Here is an 18,877-nt window from a genome sequence, read left to right on the forward strand (position 1 = left end):
TGAAAAAGAAAAGAGAGAGAAAGAAAAGACAAAAGGTAATGACCTCAAACAAACATAACCTTCCCTGCACTGAGCCGAATGATAAGCAGAATGTTTATGTGGTGCCCGGGCCGGATCCCCACCCCGCCCCCTGCTTTTTCCTTGGGTCACAGCCAGGAGTTCAAATGGCATCACATATGAGATGTAACAGATTCTAGCACCTACCTCACTTGAAGATAACTAGTTCAAGCACAGATTTCACTCTAATGCGTATCCTTTTGTCTTAGATCAAGCCAAGGGGCATTACCCGACCACAGCTCTGGAAGGATCCTGCTGTCTTGTAGTGGGGAGGGCAGAAACCTTGCCCCCTAACCTGGCTCTGCGGTCTGATCGTTTCATAACAGAGGTGTTAGTGCCCAGCCCTGAGGACAGGCCTTGACACCTGCAGTTTAAAGCCAGTGCTTCTCATTTCTCCCTAAAGTATTTCAAAAACTGAGAAGAAAATGAAAGCCTACCCCCAGAGGCTTGCTAGCGGCCCTGCGTGTTTTGCACACTTACCCCCAACCTCCCTCCTGCCTACACTCATGCCCAAACTCACCCTAAAGCCTGGGGTTAAGCTTAGAAAGTCTTGCAGAATGTGTATCCTACTCCTCTCTGATATAGGTGTGTTTTATTGTAAATATATTTCAAATTACTTCCCACTCCATGACCTCATAGCCCATGAAGATGTACCAAGTTTATCCTCTGGATTAATGTCCTTCTCTGGGTCACCACCCCCAAAATGAGGCTGTGTGCCCCAGGTTGAGAAGCGTGGTCTTAACCAATTCCTTCTCTTAGAAGAAGCCAAGGTCTGGACAACTGCTCTGGAGATTCATTTGGGGTGCTGCATGTGGGCACATTTTATTTTCAGTGGCCACCAAGAAAGTTCTTTGCTAGATGAGCGACGTTCCTCTGACTCAACGGCAAAGGGGGAAGCTTCTCCATCGGTGGGGTGCCTGACTCTCTTTCCTCGAGGTCCTCTCCCGGGAAGCTGCAGAAACATGGTCCAGTCCTAATGGGCCTTTGTTCTAAATGTAACACCTGCCTCACTGCAAATCCCTCTACTTCACTAAAAAGGACACGGTTCCCCTATTGTCCATGTGAGTCTGAGCCTCTTCTCTAATAATTTGTTCCAGGATCCTAACTCTTCTAGAATTTGCTGTCTCAGGGGCCTTCCTGCCACAGGCCCTTAGTCTTCTGGGCGGTACGGCTGGCCTCCCCAACACCCATTCTACCCTTCCCCCGTTTTATAACAGTCACTCAGTCTGGGACAGTTAACTGGTCCCAACCCAACTCTAAGATCTCAACCAATCCTGGTAATCCTCTTCCTCTTTCCACACTTCAGGAGGGGACATATGACTTCAGACCATCCAATCAGACAGAAGCCCAGGACTTTGTGTGATGGTTGGAGGAGAAACAATCCATGTGTTTGTCCTTTCTCTGCACACGGACAAGAAAGCTGGTATCCTGAAGGCTCTTCACAGACACCGTGTCACTCAAACGGGAGCCCATTTCAGGATGAAGGCAGAGAGGAAAAAGCAAAAGAAGCTGGGTTCTTGGTTATATCCTTGAGCCACTGAGTTAAAACAATGTTGAGGCCTACCTTCTAGCATGTTTCTTTCTAAGAGCCAATAACATCTTTATTATTTAAGGCAGTTTGATTAGGGATACAATAGATGAGTGTCCTACCCTCAGAGAGGCTACAGTCCAGTCGAGGAGAGAGAAAAATACGTAAGGTAAGGAATACTAACCCTGCAGGCAGCAGGGCGCCCCGAGAGGCATAGAGCTGGGCACCGAATCCCGACTTGGAATCCAAACTTGGAAGTAGTGACCACGACTTGATGGGTAAATACACATTAGGCAGCCAGTGTGTAGAGAGCGAAGAAAGAGAAGACGAAGAATATGGAATTCCACACAGAAAGAAACACCAACATAAAGACTTAAAGTGCGAAAGAACGTGGTGTTTTCATGCAACCGAAAATGGGCCCACGGTTTGGTCCTAAAAATCAGCCACTAAGAGAGTAGTTATCTTGGATCCTGCCAGGGATCCTGCCACCCCTTGTAAATGACAGGGCTTGAGGGGCAGACCCTGGTGCTATCTTCAGCCCAAAGACATCCTTGCACAAGCCGTTGCAAGTAGAGGCAGCAGGTACCCACCCACCAGGTTTTTGGGAGCCGCACACACGGTCTCTACACACCCCGTCATGCGTGCTGCCAGCCAGCGCGAAACTTCCCACAGTCCAGCTCGTCCCGGTCCTCCTGACCAGCCAGGACGTGCACAACACGATACCGGCTCAGAGGACTCCGGTGGCATCTAGTAAGAGCCTATCCTCATCACTTGTGGATTCACCTATTTTTAACCCCAGTCAATACCGTGGTGCGTTGGCCGTCATTCGTAGACATTTGCAGAGGAATGAAAAATTTGAGCCCCTTGACACGCACGTTCCCAGGGGAGGTCCATGTCGTGCCTTCTTGTTTCAGCTCTCATAAGGTAAAGCGTCCTTTTCACAATCTGTTTAGTGCCAGGGTGGGGTTTTGGGGTTTTTGGTTTTTGGGGGGTTTTTTGCATTTTTGTACTTAAAAAAATAAAAAAACCGATTTCACTCTTTAAAATGATCCCCAAGGATAGTGCCAACATGCCGTCTAGTGTTCCTTAGTGCAAGAAGGCTGGGATGTACCCTGGAGAGCAAATAACATGCATGCTAGATAAGTTTCAGTCCACTGTGAGTTACAGCGCTGCTGGCTGTGAGTTCATTGTTAATGAACCAATAATATAGTTAAATAAGCTGTCTTTAAACAGAAACACACATCAAACAAGATTATGTATTGATAAAAATGTTGTGACCAGAGACTCACAGAGAGCTAACCCTGAATTTCTCCTAGGAGCAGCGGCTCAGTATTTGCTAATTGAATATTCTCAGCAACTTTACAGAACCTAATTACCACAAATAATGAAAATAGATGGTATAGGTTTCTAGATTACAAGGACTAGAGACTGTGCCTCTAGCTCAAATGTTCGTTCCTATGTGAGTTAGTATAAATGCACTGCTCTGGCAAACAGACTCCAAAATCCATAACAGTTCGAATACAGCAGGTGTTTATTTCTTGTTCATGTATCGGTTTTGAACTGGTGAAGGAGTCAACCCAGTGACCCTCTTCCACTTGGGTCTGCAGGAATGCATGTGGATGGACACAGCCATCATAATACGTGGCACTCCAGGGTACCCGGGCATTATCCTCACTTGGCCCAAAGGGGAAAGGAACATGTACGAGTGCACCTGAGATGTTCTGATGGGCCGGACCTGGAAGTGGCACCCATGGCTCCTGCTCACATTCCCCCAGCTAGACCTCCATCACATGACCATGCTTAGCTGCAACGGAGTCTGGGAAATGTAGTCTAGCTGACGACCAGGAAGAAGAAAACAAGATTGCCCTGACTTCTGGCAGTCTCTGCCGCAGTTTGTTTTAAGGATTCATAGGAAGTCATGTTCCTACTAAGACCTGTGACTGCCCCAGGAAGATTAATAATTTGCTCCCTCCCCCCTCAATTCTTCTTTAAATATTTGCTCAGAGTTTATTTTGAGGTGAAGCTACAATCTGTGTGAAGGTAGGGAGGAAGGGAGTTGTACCTTGACCTGAGGAAATCTTGCCCAAACCCTTGCTCTGGTTCCCAAGCCGCCTCCAGATCTGACGAAGATTCCCCAGCCCCTCCCTAGGGCTGCCTGGAAGTGCAGCATTTTCCTAATCCTCCTGCCAGCCAGAGCCCTTGGGTGTGATGCAGCCCGAAGGCCGAGGGAGGGCCCTCGGGCCCCCATGGGGAGCCGCCTCTGGGACCAGCAAGCCCACACCCTCAGAGAGAGGGAGCCACAGACGATGCCCGGCTCCCTCTGAGGAGTGCTGAGCCTGGCAGCTCCCAGAGGCAAGTGGTAGGTGAAGCCTGAGCCAGACGCCACTTGACTGTCTGGGCCCCTTCCCACCCTGTGAGACCAACCGTGAGGAACCTGAGCAGAGCGGCAGTGTGTGAGAGGGCCTCTTCGATAAGAGAGGCCTGAGCAAGAGTGGCGAATGGAGGGACCTCATCTCAGACCCATGTCCTAAGAAGAAGGCAGCCTCTCTTTGTGCCTTGGAAACATTTGTAAGAGATCCTGTAGCCACGGGCCGCCTACAAGGCCTCCTCAGCTTACACCCCCACATCCTCTAGCTGGAGTAAAAAGCAACACAGCCAGGTGATATCCCACCAAAAAAGCACTACAGACATTGTTTTCCCTCTTGTATCTCGCCTGGGTGCCCAAAGAAAGACTCCTGTCCTATAAACAAGGAGATTTCTGGGGTCTGGAAAGGATCCCTTAAAGAAAAACCTAGGAATAATAATGGTATATTGAATACCAGCCCCTGTGGAAAACATTTGACAGGAGTTGCTGTACTGAATTCTCACAATAACCCGTGAGGTAGGTGTTCTAATCCACGTGAAGAAACTAAGGCTCAAAAGAGCTAAGGAACTTGCCCACGTTCACGCAGCTAGAGAGAGGCTGAGTCAGGACCTTCTGTGTCACTGCTAAGCCTCTCTCTTAACCCCCAAGCTCTGTGGCTGACAACGTTGGTCACTGGTGGGCGGGGGAACCCCTACCTGCTTACCGTCTTGCACCGCACCCTCCTCCTCACAGCCGAGGCCTGTCTCCCTTGCTAGAATCAGCCCCATGCTGCCCCCCGCACCCAAGCAGAGTGGCCCCATCACCTCTACACATTCCCCGGACTCTGCTCCTTCTCTCCAGTAGCTTTCCGGCCTCCCCACAGCATGAACCCCATCCTGGAGTACCCGGTAATTCCCAGGCACGCTGTCAGAGTCCCCTGACCAGGGGCCTGACCTCCATTGTCAAAAGGGAGTGTCTCTAGGGTGTTAGAGGCAGCTTCGAGTGGCAGAGCTAACCACACGAATGTTCTCTCCCCTCCTAGCTCACTTCCCTTCAGGTGGCTCTTGGAGAGACTTGGGATTGTACCCATAGCTCAGGAACTATGGCTTCCCCTACCCTTCCCACAGGAGCTCCACAGGCAGTGTGATCCACCAGACAAAGAAATTTGTTCTTAGGCCAGGAGTCTGGCCCAGGCTTTCGCCTGGCAGGCTGCCATCAGTGGCTCCTTGAGCAACACAGAGATGCGGCCTTGATCTTCACCTGTACAAACAGCCCATGTGAAGGAGCTGAGCCCTAGACAGCAGGAAAGAGCTGGGGTTTCTCTTGACCCTGCTGTTTGAGCTGGGATAACATCCCTCCCTTCTCTGAACCTTGGTTTTCCCCTTTTGTGGGTGGGATAGACTTCAAGGGTCTGCCAGTTCTAAAATTCTCTAGGGAAATAAGTAGCATTTTAAACCGTGGCTCCTTCCATGGCTTTCTGTGGGCAGGCTTGGTTGATGCCATTGACAGCTGTCTTGGCCTGTTCTCTCTGGGGACAGCCAACATGTCTGGCCTCATTTCAATCTTTTCCTTTTTTTTTTTTTTCTTTTCTTTCTTTTTTTCAAGATTTATTTATCCATTTGAGAGAGAGAGAGCATGAGGGAGGGAGAGGGAGAGAGAACCTCAAGCAGACTCCCTGCTGAGAGCAGAGCCTGATGCGGGGTTCGATCTCACGACCCTGAGATCATGACTTGAGCTGAAATCAAGAGGCGGAGGCTTAGTCGACTAGCCACCCAGGCACCTCAACTTTTTGGTTTTTTCTTAAACAAATCCTGTGGATTGGTGTGGGAAGGAAGCAAGGAAGATCTTGTGAAGGCTCCTCATTTAGGACATTCCTTCTTTACCTTCTCTCTAGGTGTTTTGGGAGGGGGTGGTTTGCATAGACCACGCCTTTATCAAACGTGTTGTTAAGCCATGGAAACTCACCTCAGTCTTTCTCCCACCACTTCTCCTTTCCAAGGCAGCGGCAGATTTGGCAGGGAAGGGTCGATTGGGTGTCACGGCGGGCTTCCCAGGAGCCTGGGTGGTGCCTCCCCACCTGGGTTGGATTGAATGACAATGTGGTTAAGAGATTTGCCAAAAATCACAGGGCTGGGGATGGCCCTCCCAGAGTGCGGGGATATGAAGAGCAGACCAAAGGGCACAGAGTCGAGTCCCGGAGCAGAAAGTGTCCACAGAGCCAAGGAGAGTGCCTGGGGCTCAGCTGAGTTTGCTCTGGGCCTGAGTCTGCCAACAGCTCCCCGTAGAACCAGTCGCCACACATCCCAGGACCTCAGTCTCCTCATCTGGGAAGCCAGCAGGTCTGGCTGTCTGAGGTGGACGGCTATTAAATGGACCTAGGTTGCCTTCCAACTTGGGATTCTTTGCCCACTTTACAATTTAGGGGTCTAAAAATGCCCCCATGCCCTTTTCTGTTTGCGTGGAGTTCTGGGGCCGCACCAAACCTCACGTGCTGTGCCCAGAAACCCTCTCCTCCCATCTCCTACCCCAGCCATACCCTGCAAATGGCATTCAGACCCTTATGATCCTTTGACTTCAAGGGCAAGCAAAGAATATCCTCGAAAAGGGGATTCAATGCCTCCAAAGCCACCATGAGCCTTCTGGTGCATGACTTTTACAATTTCTCTTCCTCCTTGGGACCAGAAAGCTTTATTTGACTGACATTCAAGCCCCCAAACTTCCATTTTGCCCAGAGCAACCCCAGGAGTCTTAACCTTGGGGAATTGCCCCCCCCCCCCAGCCTTTGCCAGACACTTGCAGGGAAGCGGGTGGGGTGCAGACGCGTCACACCCTCTGCCCTGTGACATTCTCATCCCCTCCACAGGGAATGTCGTCCCTGTCAGTGTCTAGGAGTCAAAACAAAGCTCCTTTTCCGTGTGCATTTTCTTCCTCAATGGCTTAGACAGTCAAGTCATCAGGAAGCATGGTCTAGTGCTCCAAGCTCCAGACAGACGGCCTGACCTCTGTCCTGGCTCCCTGAGTCTGGCCTTGGCCAGACATGACACCCCCTCGACTGTTTTCTCATCTGCAAAACAACTCGGGCCTCCCTCAGCCTCCCTCCTTCCTCCCTCCTCAAGAAGCCTCCCTCCTCCAGCAGCAGCCCCGCTCCAGCTCCGGCTAGGAGAGAGGGAATCCATCATCGTAGGGCAGGCACAGCACAGCAGAGAATGAGAAAAGGGTTCATTGCCCAGGGCGGTGAGAGAGGGGGAGACATCTCAGGGACTACCTTTCCCCTCTTCATCTTCTCCACTCCCCTGGCCCTGAGATGGAGGGTCTGTGCTCTGGACTGCCCTGCACTCAGGCTGGTTCCCTTTGCAAAGGAACAGCCTGACGGGCAGATAAGCAGAGGGGCCCATTGTGGATGGCTGCTGGGGGTCTCTGGGGATCCTTAACACCTTCCTCAGAAAGGTGCTTCCTTCGCTTTGGTTTCCCTTCCTGCCCCCACCCTTTAACTAAGCAGGCTGTTTCCTCTGCCCCACCCCCTCACTGCTGGGTCATTCTGCCTTCCTCGGGCTGCTGCCTGACTCCTCTCTGCTGCCTGAGGTTGGGGCAGCCTCTCTTCTGCTACGTATGAGCTCTGATCTCATACCTGTCTTTAAATAAGACCCTGGCCTGACCGTGAAGGAATACCTGTCTCCGCATGTGGCTGGCATGACAAGTGTTTTGGAGCTGAGAAGCATGAGGTCAGGCCTTGAGGTTGCTGAAGTTGGGCCCCTAGACTGACCCTCCGCCAGGCCTCCGGAGAGGATTTTCATCGAGTCCTTAATCTACCTCCCCCCACAACAGCCACACCCCCAACATGGACACCTGTGGGGTCGGTTGGAAATATCCCTGGCTCTCCTGCTACCAGATAAGGAAAACTTCTCTTGCCCTTCATCACTGATAGGAGGCATGGAAGTTCATCCTTAGGGGGAGGGAAGGTGAATAGGTGCCAGGGCAGAGAAGTCCTAGGACTTGACGAGGCAGCCATCTTTGTTCCCCACCCCAAAGTAAACCACTGTACACAGTTTCATGGGCCCTCGGGTAAGGTCAACGAGAATGGTTCTCAACAGCACTGGGGGGTCCAGACGATTAAATGGGAATCTCTAGGGGTGGGATCCAGACAGCGCTAACTTTGAGAGGTGCTGATCTAAAACAGTGTCTCATTTGGCAGTTTGGGAAGCAAGAGCCAAGAAAGAGGAAGTGACTTGCCCAAAGTTAAATGGCCAGTTGGGACAGAGCCCTGACCTGAGTGCACCTTTAAATTTATAACTCTTCCCATCATGGTTTTCCCTCTGGTTGCTTTATGAGAGAGGAACTTAATTTCAGGTACACATTAAAATTATTTGGGAAACTTTAAAAATATATGATGGTAGGCTTCCTCCTGAAATTCTGATTTGATTGCTCTGGAGTATGGCCTGGGTATACCTATTTTTTGAGGTTCCTTGAACAATTCTAATAGGTAGTCATGATGGAGAGAAGTCCTGCCTTAAAGGTGAAACTCAGAAAAAGAGAAAGAGAGGAGGAGGGAGAAAGAGAGAGAGAGAAGGGAAGAAAGTATTGCTGTGAAGGTCAGGAAAGGAAAAATGTTCCTGTAGGAGGAATCTTGCAATCTGTCAAAATCAATGATGGATCTTGAAGGAGAAATGGATGTAGATACTTAGAAGTGGTAAAAAGCCTTCCCAAGGGAGGTCTGAGCAGAGTCCCACGGGAGCAGAGGCCCACAGAAAGGGCTCTGGGAGATGTAACAGCCCATATTGGACAAACAGGTCAACTGGACCAGAGCATGGGAGACCCTGAATGCCACACACAGGAGTGTGGACTGAATTGTCTAGTCCACACATCAGAGTCCCCAAGGCCCTGTTGAAACAGATCGCTGGGCTGCGCTCTCACGGCTCCGATTCTGTGGTCCTGGGCTGGGGCCGGGAGCTCGCATTTCTAACAGGTGTCCAAGTGTGGCTACTGCTGGTCCCCTGCAGACACTTGACGAGCCCCTGTGCTAGGCCAAGGGAAGTCACCGAAGGTTTTGGCTCTTGGCTCACCTGGAGACTGCGTTCTAAGACAGAAACATTGGTCTGGTGCAAGGAGAGGAAACAGGAAGTCCAGAGCAGCCCAGAAGTGAATGCACGGTTTCTAGCAGAAGTAGCCTGTGAGATCCTGAGGTGTCCCGAACCTGGGGACCAACTAGATTTGGAGGAAGTAGAAACGGAGTCCAGGGTGAGTGGGTTTTGGAGTCTATAAACAGCCAAAACAATGACGGTGCAATTCCCCGAGCAGAGGAGACAGGAGGAGGGGCAGGTGTGGGGCAGCTGGAATTGAAACACAGCCCCCTGATTCAAGCTCCCTGCAAACCCATGACCTCTGACGCAGGCCTAGGGCCTGCCAAAGTAAAGACGACTTGGCCCTGCTCCCATAAAAGTTACTGCTTCTCCTCTAAAACTCCGACCCTCCTGGGGGGGGGGGGCAGAGCCAGGGTGACCCTCACCCACCACACAGAGTTTGGGGCTCGCCTCCCTTTTCGTGGGCTGGAGGAGGGGAAGCCAGCGCTGTGTCTCTTCAGGTCAAATCTGGGAGGCAAAGTCATCAAGCTTGTTAAGTACTCATGCTAAAATTCGGTTTGTTCCAACCCTCACCTTTCTTTTCTGTCTGCTTTCACGTTCACAAAATGTGTTCCCCGAAGTGGTCAGTGACTCTCAGTCTTTTTTTTTTTTTTTTAAGATTTTATTTATTTATTTGACAGAGAGAGAGACAGCCAGCTAGAGAGGGAACACAGGCAGGGGAGTGGGAGAGGAAGAAGCAGGCTCATAGCAGAGGAGCCCGATGTGGGGCTCGATCCCATAACGCCGGGATCACGCCCTGAGCCGAAGGCAGACGCCCAACCGCTGTGCCACCCAGGCACCCCAGTGACTCTGTCTTGGCCACACATCAGACTCATGTGGGGAGCTTTAAAAATGCCTTCTGCCCAGGCTGCATCCCACACCAGGTGAAACAGCACCTCTGGAGAGGGACCCAGGCCCCAGCATGTTCTCAAGCTCACTGACTGATTCAAAAGTGCAACCAGGACTGAGAACTGGGCCCTGCCGGGTGTGCAGAGGTGGCCTCCAAATAGCGTATTTATGAAAATGACACTTCCTCCCTAAGGAAATGGTTTGAATGTGTCTAGTATCACCCCACCATCTCCGGCTGCCTCTTCCCACACATGGAAACTGGTCAAAGGACAGGCCGGCCTTTCTGACCCACAGGCCTGCAGTGCAGGCTCGGGGCAGAGGCTGTTTACCATGACTGTGGTTTATGGAGCTGGAGGCCATGGCCTGGAAGGGAGAGGCTTGAACGCCCAAAGTCCGAGCAGGCCTTCACTCGAGGAGGCTGGCTCAAAGCGGGGTGTGGTGGGGAGACTTGTGGGGAGGGATGTGGCAAGCTTCAGAGCCAAACCCACAGGGAGGCTCTGAGGACCTGAGAAACCCCAGGGGAGGAAGAGTGGGTGTGGGCGGTGGGAGGTGTTCTGTGTGGATCTGGGCAACCCCCACGGCTGCCCTTTAGGCACAGGTGACGGTGCGGAAGCCAGGAGAGGGCCGAGGGACAGGGTCCTGGCTGCTGGTCGTCCTCCCTGACTCAGAGGCCTAGAGGCAGAGAGGGCGAGGAAGCTCATGGGGGAAGGATTAACTCTTGGGGCCACTGGGATTTGGGAGTCCTCGAAGCTTATCAATTTGGGGGGTTGGGGAAGGATCTTTAAGAATACAAAATGACAAGTATGCTACCAAGTACAGGGCCTTGGAAGGAGCCTGGGCGAATGAAGGGCCTGCCACGGACCTCTACCAGGTGCCCGTCAATCCACTCCGGTTCACATGCTGACGTGTTGTGATAGCACATTAACTTAGGTGTCTCGTTTCCAAATCCTGTCAGGCCTCCCAGCGTTGTGCCTGTGGGGCCCTGTAGGGGCTGCGATGTTTGGGACGCCTAACAGACCAGGGAGGCCAGCGGTCCATTTTATGTCTCAGGAAACAAAGAAGCGGAGAGGTATCCATGGTCAGTCACACAACACATCTGTGAGTGCACGGCGAACAAGGCCGTCCATGCCGGCCTCCACAGATGCGTGGCAGGACCTACTAAGTGTCAGGGCATGGCAAGCACCGCAGTGACCCACACATGGCCCTGGCTCTCAAAAATGACAAAACCTTGCCCTCAAGGATCTTGAACCATGGTGAGGAGGCCAACAGGGCAGGTAATTACAGTGTGAGGAGAGCAGGAAAGATGTGCGCGGGGCAGCCGCGAGCACGGGAGAGAGGGCGAGAGGTACCTGCCTCAGGCAGCAAGGGCAGGCTTCCCTGAAGGGCCACAGGAGAAGGGAACTGACAGAACTTGCCTCGCCCAGGAAATTTCCAGGCAAGGAGAGTTGTTCCTGCACTGCGAAGAGCGACAGCATTGACGAAGCACCTACTGTATACCAGGCCTTGGGTACAACATTACATGTACTAAGCCAGTGAGTCGCACATCCACCCCACCAGACGGATCCCAGCATTATCCCCATTCTACAGACAATGAGGCCCAGGGACGTTAGGAGCTTGCTCTCAATCTCACAGCTCCGTGTGGGTCTGAGTTTTAAACTCAGGAAGTCTGACTTCGGAGCCCATGTGGGCACAGAACTGTGAGGGGAGAGTCTGGAACATCCAGATGAGCTGGAAGACCTTCTGGCTCCAAGAGCAGCCTGACCAGCCTGGGGGTGGGACTGGGGTGCCGGCTTTATGCTGCAGAAAGTGTTCTAGACGTGGAGCCAAGAGACCACATCCCCACTGGCCTCCTTCACGGACTCAGGCAAATCCCTTTACTGCCCCGGGCCACACTGTCCTCCTCCAGAAAGTGGGCATCAATCATTCTTGCTCTGCTTGAGCCGCCCTATTTTTGTGAAATTCAAACAGCATATGGGATATGAAAAAAGGGTTCTCAAGCATTATCGACAGTACGACGGAAGCTTTAAAATGTCTGCCCCATTAACTGACAGCCCAGAAATCAAGGGCTACACCTTTTTGGCCTAAAGTGCTTTCCTTTGCCTTGGCAACAGGCCTCACAGCTCATGCATGTCCCATTTTCTCACTTCCACAGGACCCACCAAATCCTCCCCAAAGCCCAGCCTCAGTGCCACCTCCTCCAGGAAGCCCTCCTGAGCCTTTCTTCAGATCCCAAGCTGGAAATTACCTCTTCTTCCCCTGAAGGACTGCTGGCTCTCCCAGAGTCGCATCTCTTTCTACTTTTGATGGAGCTGCAGTCAGTTATGTACCCCGTGCCCCACTGACACCCCAGCACAAGCTGCTGCGTCTTTGTTGAAGGATGGACAAACACAGGGAGCGAGTGCATGAGGGGCTGCGGCTCCACACAGAAGCCTGGGAAGACAGCGGCCTGGACCCACTGAAAGGGCAAGAGGGCCTAGTAGCGTGAGAGGGTCAGAGGCATGGAAGGCTGAGACAGCCGTTGGGATCCGACCCTTCTCCAGAGACACCCGGAGGAGTAAAGCACACTGACAGTGAGTGCATTCACCAACAACCAGGGGTACTTACTCTCCGCCAGTTGGCTAAGTGCTTTCCTGGCATGTCTCCTTTAATCCTCACAGCAAATCTGTCCACCCCAGCACAGGGCCTAGGACAGAGATGGTGCCCAGGAAATGCGTAAAAAGAAACAACAGAAGAGGGAACCAGTCAGGGGAAGGCCAAGTGACTTGCTTCAGGCCAGACAGTCAACAGGCAGCAAAGAGGAGAGCCAGGACCCTCGGGCATTCCTACTTCACACCGCTTATCAAAGAAAAGATGACAGGCTGCGGCACTGGGAGGGAAAAGCAGGTGTGCTGCGGGAGGGGCTTTCCTCTCCACTAGTAGGAGGAGCGGGGTGCAGCCTGAAAATCCAGGAGGAGTTCCCCAGCCCCCCAACAGCCGTCCTGCCCGGCCAGCCTTCCCCAGCCTGAAAAGAGTCTAGTGCCTGTCACTGGTTCCACCCCCTCCCACGCTCCCGAATAGGGGTGATGGTTTCAGACTCCAAGGCCAGCAGAGTCCAACACACGAGGAAGGAGGAATGGAGCTTTCCTTGCCTGAGGCTTTTCCAGATGTTTCCTTATCAGGATTTCTTCGGGAAGGATCTGGGTCATCAGCTACCTTACAGGTGCCCAGCCTGACAGAAACCCTGTTTATTAAAAGGGATGGAGCAGACGTGGGTGTTCTGGGGTCGGTCCTCGTCTCCCGTGGCTCAGCCGGTTGGGAGAGGATAAGACACGAGACAGAGAGGGTGGGAAGGTGCAAGAGAAAACCCGTGGCCTTTGCCTGGGAGAGCAGGAGTGAAGCAGATCCTGTCTGACGGATCCCAGACCCCTCCACTGCCCCTGCTGACATTTGATAAATGCTTCCTGTGAAAATGTTTACCCAGGAGGAAATGGATCATGCTTCCCCTTCCTACCACGAGGGTGGGAAGAGGGGCCGCACTGGTCCCATAAATTCCAACAGCTGTCCATGCTCACCGCCTCACCTCCCTGGGTGCCCTGGAGGGGGTGAGACAAAGGTGCCAGACACAGACAGCGCTGACAGAAGACAGGTATGCAGCCAGGAGGCCATGTCTGTGGAAACACATCCATGTCCATTTGTCACTTTTATCTCCCATTTTTTCCTCCATTTCTTTTAAATTAAGTTGCCATCTGTCCTTGTTTTATCCAGGAAGTCCTAAAGGGATCATCAGGAGTTGGCCCCTTTTCATTTTTCCCTGCTTGGGAGGTGACGTGATGGGCGGATCTAGCAACCTGTCACGACGGATCTTAAATCTTGGAAGCAGAGGTGTCCACAGGCCTGGAAAAACCATTTGCTTCGCCAGCAGTCAGGGTCTCTTGGTTGCGGTCTCCGCGCGCTGCCGTCTCACGAGAGGCGGCTGGAGGGATTGGACAGAGGGTGAGATCAGGAGTCAGGGCAGCCAGGTCGATCCCGGGGTCCTCACTTACCAACTCTGTGACCCGGGGCAGGTCCCCTGAGCTCCGCAAGCCTGCATTCCCTGCCCTGGGAAATGGACACCATGATCTCACCTGCAGTAGTTTCCTGTGAAGGTCAAGTAAGGGCACACGTACAAATGCTTTGAAATGGTAAAATGATGCACTGTTTGGGGGTATTTTTAAGCCAAAGAACTTGGCCAAGTTGTCCTTCTCTAAAATGGGTACGGTAGGTTGCATTCAATAATAAAAGAAAAATTGGTATTGATTTGAAAATGTTTAAACTTCCTTAAGAAATGCATATTAAGGATTCTAGAATTAAAGAAAAGGATGGCAACATTCATATGTTCCCTCTTTTTCCATTGATTTTTTTCCTCCGTTGCTTTATTGGTATCTACGAGGGAATAAAGAAAGATATATTTTTAAAAATCTGGTATTAACAATGCTTGTGAGTACCCCATTCAACCCATGAGTATAATTTATTGAGTATAAATAAAATACTATGCTACAGATAGATAAATACAGTAAATATATACATCAATAAAATAGGTACAATATTCTCTGTATCTCACTTTCCTGAACATCAGGAGAACAGAAGAGATCATGTTTGCAAAGGTGTCCAAGAGCCCGGGTCATTTTCTCTTTCACCAACATTCAAACAATCAGAAAATGAAAAACACCCCCAAACTTGTTTCATTTCTAAACAAGGATTCCCTCCGCCAACAATAGTACCCTGAGGCAAAGCACTGAAGACCAAGTTATTTTTAACATACCACATTCTCAGAGTCTAAAAGTTTTTGATACACATTTCTGGCTTAGCCGGAATATTTCTTTAACTAAAAGCACCCCAATTTCCAGCCGTAGTTGTAGAAAGTATAACTCACAGAGCACATCACGCGTAAGCCAGCAGCATACTGAAAAACCTAGATTTTTGCGGTGCACCGAATCAGAAACTCCGGGGGCTGGGACCCAGAAACCACAATTGAACACGTGCTCTAGGTTCTTCCGCATGCTAAGTTTGAAAGCCACTGATCTGGAAGGCCCGTAACGTGCTGCAGAAGACTCATGCAAACCTTCTCTCTCTGTCCTTTAGCAGCCAATCCCTAGAGCCCCCCCCAAGAGGCACTTGGGTACACCGAAATCTATTGGAGCCCAAGTCATATCACCCCAACTCCCAAGGCCTCACATCTATAGATCTGATTCTGGAAAACAGGAGATGGGAGAGGTCAAGTCCAGAACCCTGTCATGATGTGAGTTGAGACCACAGCAGAGGTCAGCAGCAGCAAGCACAGCCGATGCATGACACTGAAGTCATAAAGAGGGCCACAGTACCCTGCACGGAGGGAGGGAGGGAGGCTGCAGGTGACATCAGCAGCCAGGTTTCTAGGCAGCTGACCCAGGTCACAGAAGCAATGTAGAAGGGAGGCCCTGGGAGGAGACAAGAAGATCATGACAGACTCGGGCTGGAAGAGTTCTGATGACTTGGATACTTCGTTTTCATTAGTATATAGTTTCCTCTGAGTTTCTGGGGACAAATCTTGCACCCTGGATACCTTCGGAAGAGACCGATGTGTTCTCAGGTCCCGGGGGAACTGTGGTTAGTCCATCAGTGGACAGGATCTTGTGACTCTCCAAATGGTATTGGAATTGTGTGCGATGTTGGATATGCCCACGGGGCTGACCTCGCACTTACTCATCCAGACCGGACATACGGTAGCCCACGGAGATGGCTGGCTGCGGCTCTTCATCACCCTGCAGCTGAGCATCGGCAAATACACGAACTTGCCAGTGGGAAGCCTATGGCGCTTGCTTACAGCTTCAAGCCTGTGAGCAAGACAGTGTGGGCTGTCACCTGCATTTCTCAGGTGAGCAAACTGAGGCTCAGCGAGGTTGCAATAATTTCCAAAGTCACACAGGGTACCGTTCATAAACAGGACTCAGGGTCTCCTGGCTCAAATTTCCCTCCGCTGTAACTGTCTCTGCAAGTTTCTCGGAAACTTGTCTTCGGAGACACATCTAGAAACTTTCTTCTCGACATTTGGCATATCCGTAGAGCTCTTCCTTCTCATTAGCTGGTTACAAACATCTTTACTTAATACTTCGGCAGATGAGTGAGGGTGAGGAACCGTCTCCATCTCCCCAGGACTACTCCAGCCTGGCTCTGTGGGGAGTAAGCTGCAGATGCCCCCAGTGCTAGCTGGCTGGATAAGATGCCCTTTACTGGTTGCCCTCCCTTCCCTCTGTTCCTTACCATGCCTCTCCCTGTGCTCCCTCCTCCTCTCAAATATGCTATGGGCACTCACATCCTTGGCCCAGGGTCTGCTGCTGGTCAAACCCAAACTAAGAGCCTCGTGTTTCCTGGGAAATTGGTTAAAAGTGTATCCTTTTGACGAATGAGAAAACTAAGGCTCAAAGACGCTAAATAACTCATCTGAGGTCACAGAGAGCATGAGGTAGAGCCCAGGTCTGAAGCCACGCCCTTCTGACTCCAAGTCCACGCCTGTCCCGTCGGCACACTGAGGGAAGAGCAACAGGAGCATGCTGCTTGATCATGCTGACACAGCGTCCCCCCCACACACTCAGCCCACGTGGGAAACAAGGAAATTTCCCCCAATCAAGGCTGAAAAACAGGCTGATGACTTGGTCCCCCTCGTTCTCACTGATTTCCTATTTGTTTAAAAATGCCTCAGCCCCGGCTCTGCCTGTGCAGTAAGGATAGAAATGATGGCGATGGGGGAGAGAACCAGCCATGTGAAAATCCTGGACTCCCACGTGAGTATAGGTGCAAGCCAAGAAATAGGAAGACACTCTTTCTGAATGTGGAAAAGCTGGTAACATGTCTCTACGTCATTTATCCCGAGCCATAGAAAATGGCTTTTGCAGCCGCACTGGCAATTTGCAAATCATTTGCATGAAGGCAGCCTGCAGCCATTGTGTCGGAATATGTGGGGTGTGCGGCCAGATGTGGACGTTTACTGACAACCAAACCGGACCCGGGAAGCTTGAAAGCCTGCCATGGCTTGGAGCTGTCCAGGAACGCAGGTGAAGTTCTGGTTCAGTTGAAACGTAACTTGATCCAAGTTTTGAGCAAAAGGGAATTCTCATGGTCAGGAGCAGATGGACGCGGTAAGTCACATGAAATCAACTGAAATGTATCAAAAGCCATTAAGTTCTTCTATTTATATCCGGTATTCTAGTTATCTATTGCTATATATCAAACCATCCCCAAATCCAGTGGATTAAAACTACCATTTCATTGTAGGTCATGATTCAGGGGCGGGGCTTGGCTGAGCGATTCGGTTGCACACGGCACCAGCCACAGCTACTCAGAGGCACGCATTCAGCCGGCAGGTGGGATGGTCTGAAGAATCGGAGATAGTTTTATTCACATGTCAAGCTCACGGGTGGCCACGGCTGGAAGGCTGGGCTCAGTGGGGGGGACTGCTGATCAGAGGGCTAAGTCCCTGGTGCACAAGGTGGAAGTGACGTGGCTTTTTATGACCCAGCTTCGGAATGTAGAGTCACTTCTACCGTACTCCCTGTCATAGCAGTCACAAACACACCCAGATTGAGGACTTAGACCCAACCCCTCAACGGTCCGTGTAGAAAAGTGCAACATTCAATTTGGATTAGAAGCAAAGAAAGGAAGTCAGAGCCTGTAGGCTCTCCCTGACTCTGCGATTGTAGAGCTATGTGGCCAGGCTGTGTGTCACTTCGGGCGTGGACAGCGAGGAAGCTGGGAAAGGGGAGAGCTGGTTGGCCAAAATCTCTGCTCTGTTGGGAGTGCTCCTGCTAAACACCTGCTCTCCGGACAGTGCTCCCCACTTCCAGCTTTACTTGGCTAGCGAACAGCTCTGCACTTGGTGCCACAAGTCATGACTAACGAGTTGAGTGAAGGGTTTCACCTGCTCCAGGACGCTGGTCCCTTGGAACTGAGAAAAAGGGAAGAGGCCAGTGGGGAGGATTTGGCTGATTTGAGCGAAGTGCAAATCAAGCAGGAGACTCAGAAAGAGGGCGTGGTGTTGCTCACACGTGGAAGATGTGCCACTGAGATGAAGCAACACGGGGCCCTGCAGCAGAGCGGGCATCCCCCAAGGCAAGGCCACCCTGGGGGCTTCAATCCTGATGCTATTGTCTAGCCCCGGAAAAGAGAATGTCACAGCGTCTTACACATCTGCGGATCACAGCCTGGCACAGGGGTATCCTCAGAGGATGCCAGCAGAAAATAAACTCATGAATTTAATGCTTGCTTGCTTTCTCTTTTTCTTTTTTTCTTCTCTCTTCTTTCTTTCTCTTTCTTCCTTTCTCTTTTTCTTTCTTTCTTTTCCTTTCTCTTTCTCTCTTCTTTCGCTTTCTTTCTCTCTTTCTTCCTCTCTTCTTTCTCTCCCTTCCTTCTCTTTCCCTTTTCTTTCTTTCTTTTTTCCTTTCTTTTTTCTCTTTCTTTCTTTCTCTCCCTTCTTTCTTTCCCTTCCTTCCTTTTCTTTCTCTTTCTTTTTCTTTCTTTCTTTCTTTCTTTCTTTCTTTCTTTCTTTCTTTCTTTCTTTCTTTTTTTCTCATTTACTACATCAGAGACCTAGAAGTAGCCTGCGGTAGGGGGTTGGTAATGAAAGGAAGGGAAAGAGAGGGACCTCATGCTGCTGGGAACAACTTTCTGACCTTGAACTGTGGCCTAGCCCAGTGGCCAGGAGTGGCCTAGCCCCACAGAGACACCTCAGCCATAATCTCTTAACTAGCAATGAATTTGAAATGTTTGATATGGTCCTAAATGGACTAATTATTTCCTTCCAAACTTGCATAGATTTAATAAATAGCTGGATGGATGAAATTAACATTAACTGGGAACCATGTGTTAACACATCCTAGAAGCTTCCATATAAACCGATCCACCAGTCCTTACGAAAACTCCAAGGAATAGGTACACTCATCCTTCTATTACCATGGAAGAAATCCAGAATGAATTACATGAACACCCAGA

The 18,877-nt window shown here is 50.9% G+C and overlaps 1 protein-coding gene across 1 annotated transcript in view; it reads right to left on the reverse strand.

Annotated features, from left to right (window-relative positions):
* LOC113253436 (uncharacterized) overlaps positions 1 to 18,877 on the reverse strand; it is a 147,803-nt gene that overhangs the window by 56,022 nt on the left and 72,904 nt on the right. The window contains exon 6 of the mRNA XM_057306610.1: positions 5,895 to 6,006. Coding sequence (XP_057162593.1) covers positions 5,895 to 6,006 — 112 coding nt within the window. The remainder of the gene's footprint in view (positions 1 to 5,894; positions 6,007 to 18,877) is intronic.

The sequence above is a fragment of the Ursus arctos genome, unplaced genomic scaffold (genome assembly GCF_023065955.2).
Source record: "Ursus arctos isolate Adak ecotype North America unplaced genomic scaffold, UrsArc2.0 scaffold_4, whole genome shotgun sequence".
NCBI classification, from domain to species: domain Eukaryota; kingdom Metazoa; phylum Chordata; class Mammalia; order Carnivora; family Ursidae; genus Ursus; species Ursus arctos.